The sequence below is a fragment of the Zootermopsis nevadensis genome, unplaced genomic scaffold (assembly GCF_977971745.1).
Source record: "Zootermopsis nevadensis isolate Lab colony 2312 unplaced genomic scaffold, Znev_1.0 Znev_ptg000010l, whole genome shotgun sequence".
Classification (NCBI taxonomy): domain Eukaryota; kingdom Metazoa; phylum Arthropoda; class Insecta; order Blattodea; family Termopsidae; genus Zootermopsis; species Zootermopsis nevadensis.
Genome location: NW_028259142.1, coordinates 12,304,975 through 12,325,107, shown reverse-complemented (window position 1 = coordinate 12,325,107; position 20,133 = coordinate 12,304,975). Strand labels below are relative to the sequence as shown.

General features: G+C 38.9%; 2 protein-coding genes across 2 annotated transcripts in view; one reads left to right on the top strand and one right to left on the bottom strand.

Moving 5' to 3' along the window:
- Positions 1 to 8,130: 8,130 nt before the first annotated feature.
- LOC110828486 (toll-like receptor Tollo) overlaps positions 8,131 to 20,133 on the top strand; it is a 76,493-nt gene continuing 64,490 nt past the window's right edge. The window contains exon 1 of the mRNA XM_022061240.2: positions 8,131 to 12,794. Within this exon, the coding sequence (XP_021916932.1) occupies positions 8,392 to 12,669 (4,278 nt within the window). The 5' untranslated portion in view covers positions 8,131 to 8,391 and the 3' untranslated portion in view covers positions 12,670 to 12,794. The remainder of the gene's footprint in view (positions 12,795 to 20,133) is intronic.
- The window catches only part of LOC110828487 (uncharacterized), a 226,568-nt gene continuing 220,763 nt past the window's right edge, over positions 14,329 to 20,133 (bottom strand). Inside the window, exon 4 of the mRNA XM_087346541.1 lies at positions 14,329 to 14,607. Coding sequence (XP_087202667.1) covers positions 14,589 to 14,607 — 19 coding nt within the window. The 3' untranslated portion in view covers positions 14,329 to 14,588. The remainder of the gene's footprint in view (positions 14,608 to 20,133) is intronic.

The following is a 20,133-nucleotide window of genomic DNA, read 5'->3' as shown; positions in this document are numbered from 1 at the left end:
CTGCTTCACTCACTCTTATTATACCTTTGCACCAGTGTCTCTTTTACAGAGTTCCCCCTTGCCCTGTGAGGTATGTGTTTTCAACAACCACTACATTATTCAACAGAAGAAAAAAAGCGAAAAATTCCAAACAACGTCTAAAGTATTACACAGAAAGTTTAGTATTTTGTCGAGAGTTTATGTTCCACAAGATAAATTACTGTGTTTTTGATTCGATTATTTTTACTGGCATACAATGCAGAGAATAACCTTTCTCTACTACCATATGCTACTTACGCAATTTGTCCAATTCAGTAAAACACAATTCCGTTAATTACAGTAATTCACAACCACAAATAACCAATAATATAAAACTTTATAAGATTTGAGGTTTCCACCACGACGAGTGTGAAGATGGCTGTCTTCCACATTGTCGCGCCGTGTAGTCTGACAGCCCCTATAATGGAGGCAGCACGCGCCTCTGAAACTTCGATAAACACCCACCAGATCGCACGGTGAAACAACCCAAAATATTTTAAAATGCAATTTAAATTAATTATTTTGCAGCCGAATGCATACTTATGTTTCAAAGCCATAAAGTTTGTTTTTAATGATAATCTCGCATTCAATGTATCTCTATATTATGTAATATATTTTATTAATGTATTTTTTTCCGAACTGCTTAAAGATGCTCTCACTAGCTCAGTTTAAGTACTGAATTGAGATTAATACAGGAGGAAACAATCATAGCTTATTTCAGGTACTGCCCTGGTATTTGAATGCAGTTGGTTTAAAGTCGGAGATAAAAACCCGGAAATTTCTGAAGAACCTCAAAGCAGCAGAACTAATTTATAGCGGGGTATTACTAAAGCTTTCATAAAAGAATTTCTACCGATTCACGCATTCTGTTCTTATTTTAAAACACACACTCGAAGAATATGATAATGACCACGGTAGCTGTCACGTAAGTGATTTTAACACGTCTCATTATGACAATAAAATTATCCAAAGAAGTTCCTTGTAATATAATTACGTAATGAGAAATGTCACTAAACACGTAACCCTATATAACTTTTACTACCTAAAATCATCTTTGATTTTGGTTCATATGATCTGTGATACAACTCATGGGTCATTCCTAGAAGTATTTTAAATTCTCGCCTAGTAAGCAATGTAATTGGGCTACTCAAAGAAATTGTGATAATTTAAATGTGAGCCCTTTTCTGCTATTCTAGAACAGTATTCTGCAATCATTTTTACTCGGGGCACACCCTAACTTGTTAAAGACACATGACGGCACAACACAAAATTTCGCCATACGAAAATGTATATGAAACTATACATGACATAAATATGTATCTACGTGGAAATCCTTGCCCTATAAGTATGCAGGCATACGAAACCAAAACATACATGTTGATTGAAAGTATCAATGGTGAACCTCTGTGTATGTAAATTTTAATTACTAAAGATTATGATATTGCCTTTTTCTCTAATTACAACGTGCGAATATAGAAGTTCTCTGCACACCCGGAACGGTGTGGTGGCACACCGGTAGCGGAACACTTCTACAAGAACGTGTAATTGCGTATCCATAAAACTGAAAATACTCTACGACCTCTCCAGAAATATTGTTCTCGAAATGACATAAAATAATCTACTTCATTTGGAACGTGTAACGTTTGTAAAATATGCATTCCTCCTAATGGTGTAAAACCTCAAAATTGTTAAAATTATTTTATGAATTCTCTCGTGAAATTGAGGAGAATCACATCATCGAATACACCCACATAACAGTGGTTACCTTATTGATTACAATTAGGATAATGACATGTTCATAAATGATATGCTATCTCGGAGCTAATCATATTTCAAGATAAGCCATGATTAAACACGATTAAAAGCCATTAGCGTGATTCGAAACCAAATACATAACCAAACACTGCCCACACTAGTAGCTTCATGCCGATGCCATGAATGCGAGGACAACAGTACACATTAATTAGCAGAAAATGGATGCCAGTAGACCCTATACGAGGATTAGGGGAAACTTTAAAATCGGTACCTGTTGTAAGCGCAGTATTGAATAATAACATTAAGTGAACTACTAATTTTGGTAAACTTGCATTTGGGGTAAGAACTCCCGAATTTAAAGTAATATAAGGTAGTTTCTTAAATCTAGCGATTTAAGAATTTATTAATATAGGCCTAATTGTAATTTGGTTGCATGTATATGGCATGGCTATTTTCCTCATGTAACAACAAGTTAACGGCTGAACACATTTTTATGAAATTTGTATTTACAAGTTTTTCTCAAATTTGTCAAAACATTCAGTTTGGTTTAAAGCAGGAAATCATTAACAGGAAACTTATATATGTACTAACATGAGTTTTGCGTGCTGAATTAACTATTTGGTGAATCCTCCCCTTACAAGCAGAACCACGTGGGGGAATCCGCGGTGTAAACGCCACGATGATGTCATCACCGGGGATCGTCACCAAATCCTTCGCTGAAGTCAAAATGTGGAGAATGAGTAAGACACATTTCTTAACGTGGCTTTTAATAAGTAATTTTGGGTGGCGAATAGGGTTCATATTGAGATAACATAACGAAAATTAAATGCATAAATCTAACGAAACTTACTCGCATGTCACAAAATTCGTATTTGTCAAACAAACACAGAATTTCCCATAAAATATTAATGGTAGGGCAGTTAAAATTTAAAATACATATTGAATGCGAAAAGACAGAACTTCATAACAAATTACATCTAACAAAAGACAGCGAAAATTATTTATATTGTGTAATACTTCAACAATTTACGAATCTTCTAACGATGAGGATGGCATAACAGAAAAAAGTGTTATTTTATGGTAGACCAACATCCCACGTGTTAGGACTTGTAAGTGGACAAAGGTCTAAGAGTGAAATTTTGATTTCTGATTCACGAATACGTATAATTTGAAGAATGTGTGTGTTAGCACTAAACAGCAAAATCCTTTTCGTCACAGAACAACCAAAACCAGCAGATTTAGTAAACATTCGGACTTCCTAGAGCTCTTGAACATTCCAGCAACGTTGTACGGTATTCACTAAACGTATGAGTAGTCGAGGACCTATCTCTTAGCTTTCCTATCCACACGATCTCTGTCCGACAAATCCACTTTTTAATCGGCTATTAATAAAACAAAATACCTTAAGCGACAGTTACCGTTGCGCAGAATACGATAGAACGCAACAGATGGATTTAAGGATGGATGTATGCCTAGGAAAAAACATAATTAGTATCGAAATAATGAAACCAAAATAAACTTGACTTCCGATGTTATTTGTAAGTAATAATTCATTGTTTTATTCTTTATATTGCTTCAAAACATTCTTTACCTGCTATAAAGCTGGGATTCTCTTATCCTATTACATAAATCCGCTTAAACACGAATCAAGATGGACTTTAATGTGTTTTGTCTTTGTTAGCGCAACTGTTATCTTGTTCTTAGAAGTTTATAATGTTTAGTCTACACTTAATACCAGGTTTACGTCATACTGAAGTATATGTTGGTTGTAAAGCTCAATCCGAATTGTAAGTGCAAAGCCCGAAACAATATCCTTTTCAGTGTATTAATTTATGTACGTAAAATATTGTATTTTTTTGAATTGCCTTGTACAAGTAACCGCCTACAGTCTGGGCCCCATAACTTGAGCCGTTTTAACAAACAAATTTGTTTTTCTTTAGTTTTCGTGTTTCTTAATTGGCCAGGTTCTTCTGTCGGCGAATACCACTCTTAGAGAGATCCAATCACAAGACGAGGGCAACTTTTCTTTGTCAGAATTAATTATTATTCATCAATTCACAGCTGACCTGCACGCTAAATGTTCAAATATATTCGAAGTTTCTAAAATTGTAACAATTCACAGTAACGCTTAATATATGGGCTATGTCCACTTAAATTAATCTTCATTGCCAAACGATTGGAAGATATTAAGAAATGTTTATTTCCTCTTCAAGTAGACTGATTCAGATATTTCTATCGCATGTACAAACCTTATAGTCATTTTATCATTCTGTCTCCAGTGTGAAAATCTAAAGGATACAAATATTGTCGGCAAACAGCTTGCAAAGAAGGTTCATGGTTCACCCGAGTTTCGTCCGTGTTTGCAAACAGGCAACAAACAAACAGAACTAAATTCTGATAAAATCTGGCAGAATTAGACGGACGGAACATACAGCAGGCACGGAGATAAAAATGGATAAAGGCTTTTAGTTGAAAAATCACATAAGAAGAGACAAGTTGGGAGACTTAGGTAAATATTACCACTGTACATAAAAGGTAAATAACATTTTCAACAAATAGAAACACTATCGAAACTATTTCAACCGAACAACGTGCTAAGTGCTGATAGAATTTTTACGCCTTTTACGGAATTTGAAGGCTTATTAGGCCGACCGCGTCCTATCCTGAGCGCGAACAATCCTTACACAACTTCACTCGTAATTTCTTCAGGATCAACTTTAATATTATCACCCCATCTACGGACACGTTTTCCAAGTGTCTGGCATAAAATGTTGTATAGATATTTCATATATTTACATATCTTACAAAATAAACCATCTCGATTTGATCCTATTGGCAAAAACTACTCAGCGACTAGGAGCTAAACTTTTGTCTACTTCATTTCATTATACACCTTACACACTAAATTTAACTTTTTTAGATTGTAATTTCAACTACCATGTTCCATCTCATCTGTAGTTACTTGATGGAAACGCCAAGAGATGGCAGGACAAGTATTTTTTAACATACTAGTCAAAGACATTAACAGAGAAAGAAATGACTCTCGCACAAGACTGCATTAATTCAAAATGGCCGACTTAACGAATACGAAAGATCCATCTGATCGAATTCTGCGCTATTTTTACCGTCTATGTATCCGATCTTGACACTCTGGGCGATTGTCAACAACAAGTTGCGTGGACGTACACTACTAGGTAATAATATTCTGTCAGGCAACGAAAAGAGGTTTTACCACTCCTCCCAGAAACACAGCAAAATATTTCACCTCCTGATTGACACTTAATATTACCTGTTACAGATTATTTAAATTACAATCTACTGATCAAATCTTTGTACGTTGAAATCTTTGTTTAGGTCTATTTGTATTTACGTAATTTTGACCAAAACCGAAAGTTTCATTCCATATACAGATTCATCTCATCAAAAGCAATATTCATATAATAGGATTGGCTGATGATTATAGACTATTTTAATTTGTTTGTAACCAACAGTCAATTAGTTGATATGGATATTAATCCTACAAAGCTATCGATTAATGATTTACAAAAGCCACAGATTCGAACGATTCTTCGATTACCATTAGCAAAACCGATTATCAAACAACAGGAAACTGGTAGCACACTATTAATCATTTTAAAAAACAAACTGGATCCACAGATAATCGATATTCATAGTGAAAAGAGCGCGGATTTGAATTGAACTTGTAATCTGGATGCATCCATTTCAAATGTCACCCGAAGTGCCGTCTGGGTCGTCAATAAGACAGCGCCTTAAAATAGGCTACCTTTCACACTGAACAAAGAAGTTAACCTACAAGCCAAAAAATGATAATTATTATCAAGTATTAATAATATATAAAATTCACGCACAATAGTGGGGTCACTTTCTTCAGTCTATATTTATTAATTTAGGAAACTACGTGGCAAATTGGAGATATCTCTGGCAGCTAGTATGGAGATCACTGTTTTCTAGACTGTTGTGTCATTGTAGAAGATTACCGACATTTTCAGAGGTAGATTTTGTCTCCAGGATCAGGGCGATTTGCATTTGGTATTAACCCGACACCACTTTTATAAAAGAAAAATATTTTGTATAAAAATAAGGGGTTCTTAAGTTCAGGCAAACACCCAGTGACCACGAAACTGTAATTGTTGGCAGAAAACATAAAGTGTTGAGCTGCAACTGAATTCAACTAAGAAGATACAAACTTAACCGAGCATTAACGCCATAAAACCAACCATTGAGATTATAATCCATTGTGGCTGGAAGTGTTTACCGCTGAGAGATCAGAGAGATAGTGAGCTTCTAAATATTCTTAAAGAACCACAAAATAATTAAGGTAATTTTCGTTGTTTGAAACATTTCTGTATTATAATTTTTTTTACTATGTGTGTTAGCCTGAGATCCAGAATGTGCCCAGAGACGCCTCTCACCATCAACATTCAAAATGAAAACATATCAGACTACAATTACTAGCAGATGAAACAACGGATGTATTTTCAGTAGAACAGCAGTGTATTTATGAAGATGTAATTATGAATGACTTCCTAAAATTCTAGTCTTTGAAACGTATGGGTTGAGGTTTACGTAAGGTGTTATCAAAATACCTATTTTGTAATTAGATTCCTACATGGACAAAGTTATAATGGAACTTCTCCTGCGAGTAGTAAGTTTAACGGTGTGCAAATGCATGCCAGATACAGGCATCCACCTTCAATGTGAATGTAACGATCAGTGAGACATGTTCACTTTCTCCTTTCAGGAACTGTACGATAATTGTCAAATAACTTAAAATACTTTCTTCTCTCCTTGTTAGGTTAGAACAAGCACAAATTGGTGACAGTTTTTCAACATTACGTCATATTAAAACGTATTTTAAGAAAATACTTACCCTTACTAGCGACACAGAAAATCATGGATCAAACGGATCGTGTGTTTGTGTACGTAAGTAGATCTACACTTATGCACGTCGGCACACACACAGACACCTACATTTCAGATTATGCAAGAATAAACTGTTTACACTGAACGATTTCTTTGTACTCTAGTTAGACAGTTTTAGTTACGTCACTGCAATGAGCAGTGGCGTAAACTTATCATCACCATTGAGCCCTCCATATCAGTATCAGGGGTTGAACGGCTGTCGAGCGTACACGACGCCAGCAGTTAGCCTCACCAAAGCGTTTCTTCCTTTAACCCAGTAGGACATTGCGTAATTATTTCTTCGGTGCTTGTACAGTAGTCACCAGCTTCGTGGACGTGATACTTGTCAACGTGGTATTAAACAGGCGTCGTTATATGAGTTTGTAACATCATATCAGGAGATTGTTAGGCAAAAAATCCTGAATATGAATAAATCAAGGCAGGGAAAGAGTTACAAAGGCCTAGAAGGTGGCAAAGAGAATTTCATAACTAAGTTGTTATTATTATTTAGTGTTCTGTCTGACGACAGGTCCATATGAACAGGATTCTTCCATCCTTTTCTCGGACTGGGACCTGTTCATATACGTTCTTGGCAGATGATCCAGAAGTGGTTTGCCATTGCCTTCTTCTGTGTGTGAATGTAGTAATTGTTGGGATGCCACGGAGAAACCGGGGAAGCCCCCGGAGGAAAACTCCGTGTTGCCAAGACCACGACCTTGCCCAACACAAGTTATAAATTCGGGCACCACCGGGAATCGAACCCAAGACCCCAGGATTACAAGGCCAGCGTTCTAACCGCTGGACCACCGTGGCAAAGAGAATTGAATAACTAAGTACGTAGTCATAAAAATTAATTTGCTTATTGTCTAATTCTCTGTAAGTATGAGGTAACACACAATGTTGACCACGTGACTCATTCCGGCAGTTTGTTTATTGAACATAATCTGTTGCTATAAACTCCAACTTCACGTGCTTCTGAGCAGCAAGTCTGCTTGCCTGGTATTTTAATTTCATTTTCTTTTGTTTCGAAAGCTCCGACTGTCATTTATTCTTTTGTCACGTGAAAGGGATGTTGGTTATTCAAGGACATCAGCCAAGGGCCCGGAAATCGAGTTGGCACGCTCCACCTACTTCAGTAACTGAGAACAAAATTCACATGTGTCGGTTACAGGGGGGAGGCGGCTAGAACGGATTATTCTCCGCCCATCAACTAGGACAGTACCGCCCAAGACTACTTCCCGTCTCAACCGAGTCTGACATCTATCGGCGGTTGACGGAGTTTGATAGAGCTACAGTGCCTTAGCGGGAAGCGGGGTGGGAGGGGAGACACGCGCTGCTCTCACGCATTCAACTTTTCCACACTCAACGCAAGAGGGGGGTAAGGGGTGGGGGGGACGAGGCGTTTGAAGGATAAGGTCGACAGACAGAGGCGGAGTCTCTTCAGTCTTCGCCTCGCCGCTTAAGAGGTGACAAGGCTGTAGTGATGGTAATACACAGTTTCCTCGCGGTGACGCTAGAGATCAGACGCGAGATAGCGTGAAGTGTTATGCTATGCTATAACTGACAATGAAAATTATTCATGATACTGTTTCTCGGGTGTGTTATCTGCTATGATTACAGAGACGCTGTTGAGCACAAAGTGTTGTGAGCATCTATCAACAAGACGTGAGAAAAGTGTTTGTGTTGGATGTCAGTATGACGCCACTGGTGTTTCTCGGGTTGCTAACAGTTCTGACAGTCGAGTGCCGTAGTATAACGAGCAGATATGAGGACGCTGTTAAAGACTGCGAGTGGCAACGCATAACACCGGTACTTGACTCCGTGAGTGATGAAGACGCCGCCGATACCTCAGCGTCGCTGGCGTCGGTTGTGCTTTCGTGTCGCCTACGAACTATCGGCGGAACAGACAGTCTGCTTAACAACCTCACCTCCACGCAGGTGGCGCGGATAACGGCTCTGCGACTCGAATGCAGTGACGTGCTGTTCTTCGAAAGTTCGCTAGAGAACAATAACAAACATGACGGCGGAAGTTTTCTGGGCCAGCTTCGGTGGCTGCGTGACCTTCGCATCGAGTACTGTAAGATCAGGTACGTGCCCTCGGCCGTGTTGGCGTCTCTGCGGGAACTACGGCACTTCTCACTTCGCACCCACAACACGGACTGGTCCGCCATGACTATGGAGTTTCATCCGGACAGTTTCCGTGGCCTCCCGGACCTCCGAAGCCTTGATCTCGCGGACAACAACATATGGACCCTGCCGCCAGAACTTTTCTGTCCGGTGTACAGTCTCGCACATCTGAATCTCAGTCGTAACCGAATCCAAGATGTCACAGAACTCGGCTTTTCAGACTGGGGAAATGGTCCATCTGCTCCTGGGAAATCTTGTAATGTTGGTCTCGAAGTTCTAGATTTATCTGCAAACGATGTTATTCGTATCCCGGATAATGGTTTGTCCAGCCTTCGCTCCCTCCAGAAATTATACATCCAAGATAATTCGCTTACGTCCCTGGCAGACAGGGCCCTTGTCGGTCTCACATCCCTACAAATCCTCAACGCCTCGAGCAATCTCCTTGTTGCCCTCCCGCCAGAATTATTCCAGACTTCACGCGACATCAAAGAGATCTACCTACAAAACAATTCCATAAGCGTACTTGCCCCTGGCCTCCTGGAAGGCCTAGATCAACTTCTTGTGCTGGATATTTCGTCCAACGAGTTGGCCAGCAATTGTGTTAACCGCGACACCTTTTCTGGATTGGTTCGCCTAGTGATACTCAACCTGTCCCGCAATCATATCACGCGAATAGACTCGCACGTGTTTCAAGACTTGTACAGTCTGCAGATTCTTAATCTAGAGGAGAATGGTATTGACGTGATCGCGGAAAGTGCTTTCTCCAGTCTCAGCAATCTTCATGCTCTAACCTTGACACACAATAATTTGGTTCAGCTGGAGTCGCACCATTTCACAGGACTTTACGTGTTAAACCAACTGTATCTAGATAATAATCGTATAAAAAGCATCCACTCCCGCACATTTGAGAACTGTACTAACTTGCAGGATCTTGGCATTAGTGGTAACAATCTGATGGAAGTACCACACAGTATCGGTCATCTTCGTTATCTCAAGAGTCTGGACTTGGGAGATAACCATATCTCCAAACTCGTTAACACTTCCTTCGAAGGCCTAGATCAGCTATACGGATTACGCCTTATTGACAATGATCTAGTAAACATTTCTAGGGATACATTTTCTGCTCTAACGTCTCTTCAGGTATTGAATCTAGCGTGTAATAAGATACAGCTTGTGGACCAGGGTGCTTTCGGAACGTATCCAAACCTCAAAGCAATAAGACTTGATGGAAATCGATTGACTAATATTGACGGCATCTTCACACATCTACCTGGACTCGTGTGGCTTAATGTGTCCGACAATCAACTAACATGGTTTGACTACGCATTGCTACCACCAAGTCTTGAGTGGCTTGATGTGCATAAGAATCAAGTGTCTAAGTTAGGTAACTATTTTGACATTCGCAACAAACTGCAAATCAAGATGTTAGATGTGAGCTTCAATAGACTGACTGAAATAGGAGAAGATTCAATACCGAACAGTGTGGAAAGTGTTTTCCTAAACGACAACATGATAAGGAAAGTTCAAGCCAATGCCTTCCTCAAGAAAGTGAATTTGAGTAGAGTTGTGTTATATGCAAACGAACTACAAACCTTAGATTTTAGCGCTCTTAGACTCCAACCGGTATCAGAAGACAAGGACCTACCACAGTTTTATATCGGCGGAAATCCATTTCACTGTGACTGCAACATGGAGTGGTTGCACAGAATTAACCAGCTGAGTCATCTAAGACAGCACCCGCGTATCATGGACCTAGATACTGTCACGTGCAGACTTTCTTACTCGCGAGGTGATATCAACAGAGCCCTTCTAGATTTGAAGCCATCGCAGTTCCTCTGCCCTTATGAGACTCACTGTTTCGCTCTCTGTCACTGCTGTGACTTCGACGCCTGCGACTGCGAGATGACGTGCCCTGAAAACTGTACTTGCTACCACGACCACACGTGGTCTGCCAACGTAGTTGACTGCTCCAGCGGCGGCCACAGATCGGTCCCGGCTAAAATTCCGATGGACGCCACAGAAATCTATTTGGACGGGAACGACCTGGGAGAGCTGGGCAGCCACGTGTTCATAGGAAAACGGAAGCTTCAGGTGTTGTACCTGAACAACAGCAAAGTAGCGGCAATCCACAACAGGACGTTTAATGGCGTCATGTCTCTTCGCATATTGCACCTCGAGAACAATCGGCTTCAGGAACTGAGAGGCTTCGAGTTTGATCAGCTTGATAATCTGAATGAGTTGTACTTGGACCACAATGCTATTACACACGTCGGCAATGCAACATTCTCGACAATGCAGTCTTTGGAAGTGCTTCGCCTTGATGAAAACAAGATCGTAAACTTCTCGCCCTGGCTGCAACTGGCGGTTGCAGCAGGGACCCTGGCCAAAGTCTCTCTTGATGGCAACGCGTGGACCTGTGAGTGCGAATCCGTGAACCGCCTCGAGGAGTGGCTGAAACAAAACATGGACGCTACAAGTGGCTCGAACCCCAGTAAGATGTTGTGTCTCAATGGTGGTAACAAAAAGACGAAGGAAAACGTTGCCGACTTCATCAAACAGTGCAACAAAGATAATCATAATGCGTTTGCTACCTCCGTGGTACAGAGGAATCCACTATTCACCAACAGCGTGCTAGGCGACAGTTACGTGCCACTTCTAGCAGCAGGTTTGGTCGTCTTAATGGTCGTTCTTCTCGCCAGCACTCTCATCTTCATATTCCGGCAGGACATTAGACTCTGGGCACATTCTCGTTACGGCATTCGATTATTTAGTGATACCGCTCCAGCTGCTGATGTTGATGACGACAGAGACAGGCTCTATGACGCTTACATGGTGTACAGTATCAAGGACGAGGACTTTATTAGCAGAGTAATAGCTTCTGAACTTGAGCAGAGTGGATATTCCATGTGCCTTCATTATCGCGACATTCATCTCATGAGCGGTACGTCTTTCCTGGCTGACAGCATCCTTAGTGCCTCAGATGCATCTCGCAGAATTATTATTGTGTTGTCCCTAAGCTTCCTGCAGAACGAATGGGATAGACCAGAATTCCGCGCGTCGTTGCAAGCGTCTTTGGAACAAACTCGGATGGCCCTCAGAAGGAAGAAGGTGATATTCTTGCTGACCACCGACCTGCAGACTTTCACTCTTGATCCCGATTTGCATATACTTCTGAGGACTTACACTGTAATCTCATGGGGGGAAAAAAGGTTCTGGGAAAAACTGCGATATGCCATGCCCGACGTCGTTGCAGTCCAGAAAAATATAAAAAAGGGCAGAAAGTCGCCTTCAGTAGCAGTAAATGATCTGAAGAAAAAAGTTGCGAGAGATGGTGAAGGTGGTAAGACGACCTCCAGAGTGGCAAGCGCCAGGTACATCGCGACGCCGACTTCCCTGGATTCCTGGTACAAGTACTCAGCCATGTCGCAGCCACATCCTCAACAGGCGACAGCCCCGTTGCATCAGGCGGTTCCTACCCCCACCCCTACGCAGTCAACGTACGTGTCCGAGAACTCGTCGCAGAGGACAACTGACCACGAAGAGGAGGAGAGTTCAACGACGAACGGGAGTCATCAGCACGAGTACCCCGAGAACCACAACAGGCACAGCTACACGGCTGTCGACACGAGGCACCCACATCACCGCCATAAAAACAACAACCACAGAAATCACCATCACCATCAACACCACGTGTACAGCACCATACCAGACTCAGTCCCATTAACTGACCCCCACAGCAGATCCGCCATGTCGAACGGGGACCCCTCTGACAACTACCCTGCCGCCGTGTGTAAAGTTAACAATGCCAATACCTTTGTTGCAAATGGGAGGACTTATTTTGTGTAAATTGAAGTGACCTGTTTCCAAGTATTCACTGAGCTCAGGCCTAAAGTGATAAAGTGGACATGAGACCCGGCTTACAACACAACTTTGATGTTTCGACTAGTCAACTCAGAGACGTTAATCAGAAGGTACGTACAGAAACTAGTCCTAACCGTATCAACATGGTCTACTTCTCTCTCTGAATGGAATATCGATTCCAAGTCTGTTGCGAACTATATATAAAGTTTCAAGAGCATCTCGTTGTGTTTCCATTACCAGCACCAATTTGCGTTACTAGCCTAATGTTTTCTGTCCGTTCTGGTGCGCACATAGCACGCTGAGGGCACAATTAAGTTAGGGCCAGCATCGTGTGTACACGGCGCTAACGAGAAACTGAACGGGCAGCCTAATCTACAGGGTCACGCTCTATATTTGTGTTATTTAATTTAATGAAATGTGTTTGTGCAGAACCAACTTAATATTTGTACAAAGGTTAAACTGGTCATTAATTAATGGTTCCTGCAAAAGTCTTTATTTGTTTACTCCTTTTTTTACATTTGTTTTATGTACATTTTCTCTATCATTCTGTTTGTAACTTGGACTCGTATCGCTTAAAAGGGTGTATTTAAGATTAAATGTAATTGTAAACAGAGAGCTTCAAAATGAGAAAAATAAATCGAAGTTTGTGCACCAGGAGCTTTGTTTTTCAACAGAATGTATTACTTAAACCGAGCCAATAAAATATTTGCACTGAATAGGTATCAGTCACGAAGGGCTGATGAAAAATTAGTGCAAAAACAATCGGCCTATTAGTTGGAGAACCTCAAGGAGTGAGGAAACTTGTCAGACCAACGTCTAGAGGGGAGGATAATATTAAAACAGATTTCGGACAAATAGGTCGTGGTGACTGAATTAATGTGCCACAAGATAAGGTTTAACGTTGAGTTATTTTGAACACTGTGATGAACATAAAAAGCAAGACATTTCATGACTAGCTGAACGAATATCAGCTCCAACCACCACGGAGCTGCATTCAAAAGTAGGCTTACTAATCCTTATTTTATCCCAAATCGGCAAGGACATTTATGTACAAGACCATATAGGCCAATATATAGATGACACTTTATATAAAAAGATTAAATATTTTATTCGATTTAATACTAATGAACAACTCGCAACCAATTCTTGGAAACTCCAAAAAAATCTGAGGATTCGAAGTATATTTTAATAATTTCTACGGTTGCCTTCAAGGTTTGGATGAAATGGCATTTATGCATATTTTCTGTACCTCGTGGCAAATACCTACATTTGTTATAGTTTCCATTATCACTTGCTTGTTGGTAATTTAATGTAATTTGCCGGGTTCAAAAGAAGTCATTATTTTTAAAGCGAAAACCCGGGACACTCAAAGTTTCATTCTTCCAATTCAAATTTGTAGTCAACTAAATCAGAAATCATTTTAGGCCATATCAGCCTACTTTAATTAAAAACGTAATCAAGAGTTAATTATGAAAGCAACTTACTGATGATAACTTATTTTAATCCAGCTTCACACAAAGTCTCATTAGGCTTATTTAGAAAATAAACTTTTAAAATCACAACACCATAGGTTTACATTCAATTGTTTTATTTAAAACATGAAAACATCACACACCCATTCGTCCTGCTAATCCTATAGCATCGTACAAAAGAATGTTGGCCTATTTTTTTTCGTATTCCACATAACAAATATCGTATTATAGAACCAAACTATAGACAAATTTGGATCTCTTAAATAACAACATATCTTTGCTTAGGCCTGTATGCGAAGGTTTCATCTCGCAATATAATATTTGTTTATACATTTTTAATTGTATTTTCATTAACACGAACAAGAATTTGGTGGGCAGTAGTGGCAGATGGGTCTAGTACTCAGAATCTCTGAGGGTCTCGTGTTCCATAACTCAGCAACAATAACACAGCCTGTAGGCGAAAATATTGCAATGTTAATTTATCCATAGCATTCCACTCCAAATATCGTCAAAAGCTATGTTCAAGACTCACCGCCGCGAAAACTCAAATCTTACGAAGATGTAACGTTTAAAAATAGACGCTTTAGAGATGCGCAATATTTGATAAATGTAGTGAAACATTGAGCATAAAAATGCAACAAAAATTAAAGTAGAAACAGAATAGTATCCCACTGATATGACAAAAAAGTCTGAACAAAATCTCACGGTTATCACCGCAATTTTTTGACTATTTGAATTCAAAATGTTGCCGTGTACCAGTCTGTACCATCTCCAGATTCTCATCCCCCGTCCTGATATCAATCCTCGTGTCACAGCAATATTCTGTCCGCCTTAATTACATTCTATCGCCTGCGTGCGTGCGTGCTTATGTGTGTTTGTACCCGTTCATATAACCGATATTTTGTAACTAAATTATTCACATTATTAACTTGTTCAATAAGCTGATCATTTATAGGTTAAATATTTTACAGCCATAGGCTGTGTGCACTCTACTCAAGTGGAATTTGCTGATACAGACCTAAATGCTGGTAGCAATTTCTACTGTATTCAGTTTTAAGCCCGTTAGAATTTATTTGACATGCGCACAGGTAGACGTGTTTTTATAAACATGATAAAACTGTTGTTTAAAATAACCGAAGGCAAATTGGTTCTTGCGTTCCATTGAAATTATTTATTTACTACGTGGATTATTCTGTCCAAAAGCAGAATCCGAACAGGAAAATATACAAAAGAACAATTGTATCTGTTTTGTGTGGGCCTGGAACGTGTTCTCTCGAAGAGAACAAAACATAGGCGAGGATGAGTGACTGAGGAAAGGGTTTTGGCGAAAATAAGAGACGTGACAAGGAATAGGTAACGATATTCCAAAGAAGACTGCACATTTAGGAACTGTGTAATTTGTTCGCTTCGGTAAGTAATATTAGAACTAAAAAAATAAATGATAATGCGATGTGTATGTCATGCTTACGCAGAAGAAATGCAAAACTGGTCCGAGGAGACGCTAATTGGAAGAATTACGTGTTGATGGAACGAAAATATTTGAATGTAAATTAAATACGTAGGCTGGAGGATTTGGAATAGAATAATTTAATTCAGAACTCTACATGAGCAACTTTTTTTCAACGAATGATTCTGCTCCAAGCAGTTAGGTTAGTTACATACGCAGAAACTGCAAGGAGATTTCTTGTGACCCGAAGTGAAGGCGGTGGGTAACCTAATTATTATTCTTTTGCTCCTTTCAGTAGCCTGCACCATTTTGCAGTTTACAGTGAGTTTCGTTAGATAAGCGAATGCCGGATGTAAGGAATATAGGTAGGTGCGCATTGTTTACATATACGTTCTACGCTTTACGTCCTGTTTACAATAAAACATGGGCCTGGAGCCAAGATATCCGCGTTCAGCAATAAAACACAATAACACAGCCTCCCCCCCATACAGGTACAGGATATAATTAAGGTTATATTAACCAGGTATGTCTGCATTACACACAAAGGATGCCAATGTATTTAAATGTAATTGCTGTAGTTTGGTGCAGACTGTTAAATACATATTTAAATTCGATGTGGATACTTTTATAAATATCGCTTTCTATTTTGATAAACTTCGCGTTTCAGATTTTTATAATCAATGAACCAGACCACTGTAACATATTATAAATCATTTTATTTTACTTTATAAATCCGTAATATAATTTATTTCGGTGGAATATTCTTTATGAACTTAATCGTCAAGCAGCTGAAGTGTTCGTCTTATAAAACGATAAGGTTTTATCTATATAAATGAGAACTTTTTTTTCTGATATGAGCTATTTAAATTATACTGACTACAATAAATAAGGGATTTGCCACATTCTGTGCTTTGACACACAATTTATGTTGAAAATTTGGTGAATTGGAAGGAAGTGACGTCGACATTTTAGAGGTCTTTACTAGACAATATGCCCAGAAGTACCGAGGAAAACAGCGCAATAACTCAACCAGGATTTCCGGCCTTAGGGATTTACAAAACAATGTGGAATAACTGGATTACGAAGTATTTATCGAGACAGTTTGTGCAATCACAAGAATAGACCAATCTAAGATTACCAAAAAATGAGGCTCCTGATATGTCCGTGTATCAATGTTGCACACACAAAGACTTTAGGTTACGTTCCTACTTGAACGTTTCAATGTGAATCCGAAGTCATTTGATTCTCGTAACCCAAAACAAAGTTTCTAAACCTATTTGTCTGTTGCCACGTGTGTGGAACTAACGTGAAGAAGAGGAATTACGCGCATGTGCGTGATAGATCAATATAGGAAGTCACTAACAATGTTAAATCAAAACTTAACTCCTTTCTTAAGTTACACGAACTTCAACCTCAATCGCCGGCTGTTGGTATTCTGAAGTAATACGATGGTAACATGGGCTTATTTCCTTTGTTCTATGGGAAATCTGTCACAACAGTTTTATTTCGAAATTTTCTTTGTATAGTAATTTAGTTAAATATTCACACGCAGATTTTGTGGTTTTAAATAATAAATTTTCCCAACAATGTTAGATCTAGGCCTCTCAATTATGGTACAGTAATAAAAATCGACAATAATACAAATATAAGCCATAGATTAATACATTATGAGTACTATTTCTAACCTGTTGATATTTTAATACATCGCATAGACCTAATTGTTTTAGCCAGTTTCGAATATATTATAGCAAATTAAGGTTCCTTTATACAATAATGTAGTCCTGCTTATTAAAATTTCTCAACATTGAAAATAATAAAGGAATTACCAGTGAAATTTGATGGTGATAATTAAATAAAGTGACCATACAAGATCTAACACTGTGATAAGTGGTCGTATTATAGCTCAGGCGGTTAGTCACCGGCGTCGCAACTCCCCACGACAGTCCATGTGAGATTTGTCATTAAATACGTGTTACCGAGACAGATTTTCCTCAGTGTTTCGGTTTCTGCTCTGTCAATATCATTCCACCGATGCTCCATATTCGCTCGTGTATAACTCATATTGGGTATAACAAAATAAAGTCGGTGGGATTTGTCCCTTGAGTCCAAGTGGGTCACGAGAAAAACAAGAGCAACTAGGAGTAACTTTTTCCTCTCGAAATACAGAATGGTCCTATAAAGTCCGAAATTCTCTAGGTAACGTTTAATTGCTATCGTTTCAACCAGGGCCGGGCCCAGGACCAATGCTAAGGCCTTTGCAGTCCCTTAGACCATCCTGTGCATTACAGATTAATGTTCTGATAACGCGAGATAAAAAATATGGTCTTGTACGTAAAAAATAAAACCACAAATCTATTTTAAGTTTGAATCTTAAAACTTTGCATACCGTGTAGTGAATTAGAATATAAAATAAGCAAACAAACAAACTATTAAACAATATAAAAAAGACATTAGTGCCAAACGCGTTTCAACCTCAAGAGGTCATCATCAGTGGCAAAAGGGGAATTAATTCATTTAACCAAAAAATGGTTTAAGATTCGTTTAGAAATGGTTTAGAAAACAAATCATGAAGTAGAGTGTTTAGCAGCTAGAGCCACCGGACCATTGGATCAATAGCTAAGTGCAGAGTTCAACATCTAGTGTAGTGTTGCTTGATATGATTTTGTAAAATACTCCACTTAATTATTTGTTTTATAAACCATATTTAAACCAATTTTAAACCATTTTGGTTAAATGAATTAATTTCCCTGTTGCCACTGATTATGACCTCTTGAGGTTGAAACGCGTATGGCACTAGTGTCTTTTTTGTAGTGTTAATAGTTTGTTTGTTTGCTCATTTTATGTTATTATAAGTTTGGAAACTGAAGACGCTGTAATGTGTTACATCGTATGCTTTACGTAAGATTATCACCTATGAAACTGATAAAATTAATCTGTTTAAAACACACCTGAATCCATTAGCCTGGTTGGGTGCGAGTTTAAGATGGACCACATCACACTGAAAGGTGAAGCTAATTTTACTTTTTCGAAATGCTGTAATCGAAGAATTTGATATCCTGGCCAGGTGAAAGAAATCCTCTTCGTGCCTGTTTCATTGATTTGTGACTGAGCAGTGGCTGTTCCACGCCATGTAAGTTAAGCTTGTAAGATTATCAAAGGAAAAGAAGAAAAAGTTTAAAATTCAAGCTAGGTATATTATACCAATCCAGTGCAGATCCTACCAGGTGTGTATAAATTATATTCTCTGCCATAAAATTTTTTAACCTAACTCCAGTCTTATTCCTTTTAAATTCGTTTTTCAACTAAAACTATTTAAAAACGTATAAAGGGGTACTCCAAAAGAGTACTCTATATGTCTTCTGAATAAACCACTGGGGAACTTGAATGGTATCTTACTGGCCAAGGATGTTTATATATCAAAGATTATTATTACAAATACAAATCTATTTTCGTACTTCGTTACGTAGTCTGTTCAAAATAAAAAATCTAAATCTTAATACATTTTGTAGTCCTTGAAGAGATTTCTATTAGACCTATATGTGCCTAATGTAAGCTGTATTAAGCATGAGATGGATGAGAATTGTATACAAATATTTCGCCAGAAAATTTGAATGGGATAGACTAATTTGGTACATTCAGGAGGATAACAGCTTATAAGAAGAGGTTCCGAACAGACCCTACTTTCTTACTGAACATATTTCTTTGACCGAGATTGTGTTATTAGCCTAATTTAATACATAGTTTACCATTTAAAAAGAGACAGTCTTGTACTGCTCTAAAAAAAATAAATCACAAACAGATCAACAACCCCCCCGAACTCGTCCCATCACACTCGAGCCAAGGTCACCCTGGTTGCCGGGCCGCTGAGCACACCAGTTGCGCAAAAGCTGTGCATTCACGAGTAGAACATTCTCGAATATTACCCTGACACGCAGGTACCGATTAAGACAGCAACAAACTGACTGGTAACAAAATTTCGGGACACCGAAAGCGTTCGTGTGTCTTCACGAAGGTGGTGATTTTAAACTTCTGAATCAACTGACGAATTTTACACCGTTCTGTATCAATGTTATGTCACTGGTGGTAACCACTCCCTCTTTGGTATATTAATTTCTTACAATATGTAATAACAAAACGGTGGGTCCACGAAACTGTGGAATGGTACCGACATTGGAGGGGGCCTATAGGGCCCTGAAATTATGTACGTTATTAAATCTTAAAGAAGTATTCAATCTTTTATGAGAGAAGTTAGCACCAATGGAACCAGGCATGAGAAATTTGGTATGGAAACCGATAACAAACACATGTAATACTATATCAAAATTGACAAACATTACGCCGGTGTAAAAAATTGTACTCCACAACCTAAAAAATTAAACGATTTGTGCTAACGTAATAGGTCTAAGTTTTACCAATACTAATATTGACAATAAGAGTTGTTACATATTTACAATTGCCAGCAAAAGTTGCTGGCACACGAATTTATGATTTATATAATCAGAAGTTAATGTGAAAATTAGTAAACTGGAC